The sequence below is a fragment of the Buceros rhinoceros genome, unplaced genomic scaffold, assembly GCF_000710305.1.
Source record: "Buceros rhinoceros silvestris isolate BGI_N320 unplaced genomic scaffold, ASM71030v1 scaffold5301, whole genome shotgun sequence".
NCBI classification, from domain to species: Eukaryota; Metazoa; Chordata; class Aves; order Bucerotiformes; family Bucerotidae; genus Buceros; species Buceros rhinoceros.
Window position 1 is genome coordinate 7223 of NW_010395830.1, and position 2834 is coordinate 10056.

Sequence of the window (2834 nt, forward strand, 5' to 3'; positions counted from 1 at the left end):
CCAAGTGCTCAGCTCAAATGCTCAGCCCAGTCTTTCCAGCAGGACACAGTTTCAGGAATAAGTTATAAATAAATAAACACACCATGAGTACTAACTCATTAAAGGCTACTTTAGCCACGACTCAGCTGACAGACACTTCAGTCTCTGAATTTCTCCCTGTTTCTGAAATCTAAAGCTCAAGGACAAGACGCAGAAGTTCAGAGAAGGCTCATTAATGGACTCTAAACGGCCTGGGATTGGCAGAGGGGCAGGTGAATACAGACCCTAAGGGAGCTCTGAAGTCTGCTCACGAGTAAGTCAATGTCCAGCTCCCCAGGACGACACTGGCCCTTGAGATGGGAGCAGACCCAAGACATTGTCACTCTGAGACCGCAGAGGGACCCACAGGAAAGCCCGTTCTTTCTGCCAGGTGCTACACCATAGCGATGGCAGAGTCCTCCGTGCTGCTCTCCTGCTCCAAGCCCACCCGCCGAATGGACTCCCTGTATTTCTGACGTCCCAGCGCGATGACGGTTTCGACCTCATCGGCGATATCCTGGCGGCCACTCTCCTTCATAGCTGCAACCAGCTTGCTCACACAGTCAGGATCCTCTGAGTTTTGCTGAGCCCATGAAAAAAGCATGTCCAGGATCTGCTTATCAAGGTCCTCCCTGAAGAAAGGGGGAAGCACAGAAGTAGCCAAACTCTCCTGACTGGTTACCCCAAGAGGCCTCACCTGAGCTCTAGCCCATGGCTGGAGCCCCAGGGAAGCCCTCCAGACACAGGAAGAATTCCGTGGGCCTGCCTCTTCCCACCCGTCACACAGGAGAGGCAGTTCCTGCACTAAAATCCCTCTAGAAAAATCTTTTTCCTAATGAAAATCCCGAATTAAAGCATTCTGCTGTCAAATGTAAATCCCCCAGGACCAGCAGCTTGGTCACAACAAGGCTCATCCTCTCCTGCTGCTCTGGCTGGTTGGTCAGGCTGAACGTCCCGCAAGGCACCACAAGCTCTCTTTGAATAGCAATGACATCCCCAGCTAATGCCACACTGTCAGAGGTGGAGCCTGGCCAGGAACCCAGACCACAGACCAAAGCAGGAACGCGACTCTCTGAACTACAAAGCTCATCAGGTTTGTTATTTCCCAATTTTGTTTTCCAGACGTAAAGCTTTGTTTTACAACAGCAAGAGAAAATAATCAGTTGTCCTTAAACAAAGGTCGTATTTTGAGAAGAAACAATTCCAGTGGGATAACTTTCAACCAGCCGAGCATTAAATTATACTGTGACACTGCAGACAGACAGACGGATGGATGGACGGACAGACGGATGGATATTATGCATCGCCGTTGATGACGGAGCCCCATCTCACCTGTTATTGTATCCTATGCGCTCGATCTGCTGGTAGGTCAGGCCCAGGTTCAGGCCGATGCTCTGCCAGTCAGCTCCCACACGCCTGGCGATGCTCAGCAGGTTGGCCTGGGTCAGGTAGCCAGTCTCTGCATTGCCCAGGTTCAAGGGAGGGAAGGAGAAGCCATTCAGGGGATCAGGGTTCTCAGTCCAGCGGGGTTTCAGTCGCTGTGTCACAGAGAAGAGAGAAAACATCCTATGCAACTTGGTTTTGTAGAAGACAGTGTCTGGCCAGTCAGTCTCCACACCGGAATTTCCTCCCTCCTGCGGGGGAGGAAGGAAGATCTTGGGGCTGAAGCATCAGGCTGTGTGAAGCAAGGAGCACTCACACAGGCAAGGACCAGCAGTGCCTCTGAAAAATCCCGGATCGTGGTGTTTACAGTTGTAGCTCACACTGGAAATGTCCCTTGTCGTCTTTATAGAGCGTTTTCCAATGACCCTCATCCTCAAGCGGTAACAAGCCCTTCATCTAGTTGCGGTTGCACGTGAGGGATGTAAGATCATGGCACACGAGCTGAAGGGAAGCATTCAGCCGACAAAGCTATTTATTGTTTTAAGCTTCAATTCCCTATGGAAAAGTTGCATTTCTCATGTAACCTGTAGCCCAGCCTTTAAAGGCTGGTGGCTCACCCCAGAATGCTCCCACCCAGCGCCTGGATTCAAACCCAGCCCAACTACCTCCTCCTGGACCTTGCTTTTGTCCTGCCACGTGAGCTGGGTGACTAAGAAATGTATCAACAAACCAGACGCTCCCCTGAATTACCGCAAGCTTCCTCCTCCTCCTCCTCCTCCTCGTTTGGAGGATCCACCCACTCTGAGCACTCACTCAACGAGCCTGTGCCTGACAGGCCAGACGGGCAGGAGCGAAGGAGGCTGCTCCCAGCTATTCCTGTTTCTCTTTTCAGAGGTGCTCATGGGGAGCAAGAAATCCGCCCCATGACACGGCTGGGCAGCCAGTTCTCATGGTCATTCCCCATCCGCTCTCCTGGAGGAAGACGCCATTCAGTGAGCAGGAAGGCTGTGCTCTTCCCCCACCTCAATTCATTCTTCCGTAGGAGCCAGAACCACTCACCGGCAGTTTGATGGGCAGAGTAGCCAGCCAGAGGGAGTCTGGTCCTCTCCTCCTCCTGCTGGGATCTTCAGGGACGTGCTCAGGAACGACTCCTCGGTAGAAAGAGACCTTTGCAAACAGAAAGCATCAGGCTCAGCCTCAAGCGCAAGTGGCTCAGCCTGCTTGCACCATGTCTTTCCTGTCTGGGAGGGAATTAATTCAGCATTTCCCACCCATCCACAGTCCATAGCTACGGCCTCTCCATAAAGGCTGGACTCACTGCCACACCCCAAGAGATGACGGCAGGAAGGTAAGTCAGAGAGCAAAGTGACCAGTGATCCCTCCAGGCTGCTACTCTTGTTATCCAGGGTTTGGTCAACAAAAGCCAAGGGAAA

At 52.3% G+C, this 2834-nt stretch overlaps 1 protein-coding gene across 1 annotated transcript in view; it reads right to left on the reverse strand.

Moving 5' to 3' along the window:
* Nucleotides 1-412: 412 nt before the first annotated feature.
* The window catches only part of PIDD1 (p53-induced death domain protein 1), a 14477-nt gene continuing 12055 nt past the window's right edge, over nt 413-2834 (reverse strand). Inside the window, exons 13-15 of the mRNA XM_010145670.1 lie at nt 2461-2568; nt 1351-1556; nt 413-650 (exon numbers count right to left, since the gene is read on the reverse strand). Of these exons, the coding sequence (XP_010143972.1) occupies nt 413-650; nt 1351-1556; nt 2461-2568 (552 nt within the window). The remainder of the gene's footprint in view (nt 651-1350; nt 1557-2460; nt 2569-2834) is intronic.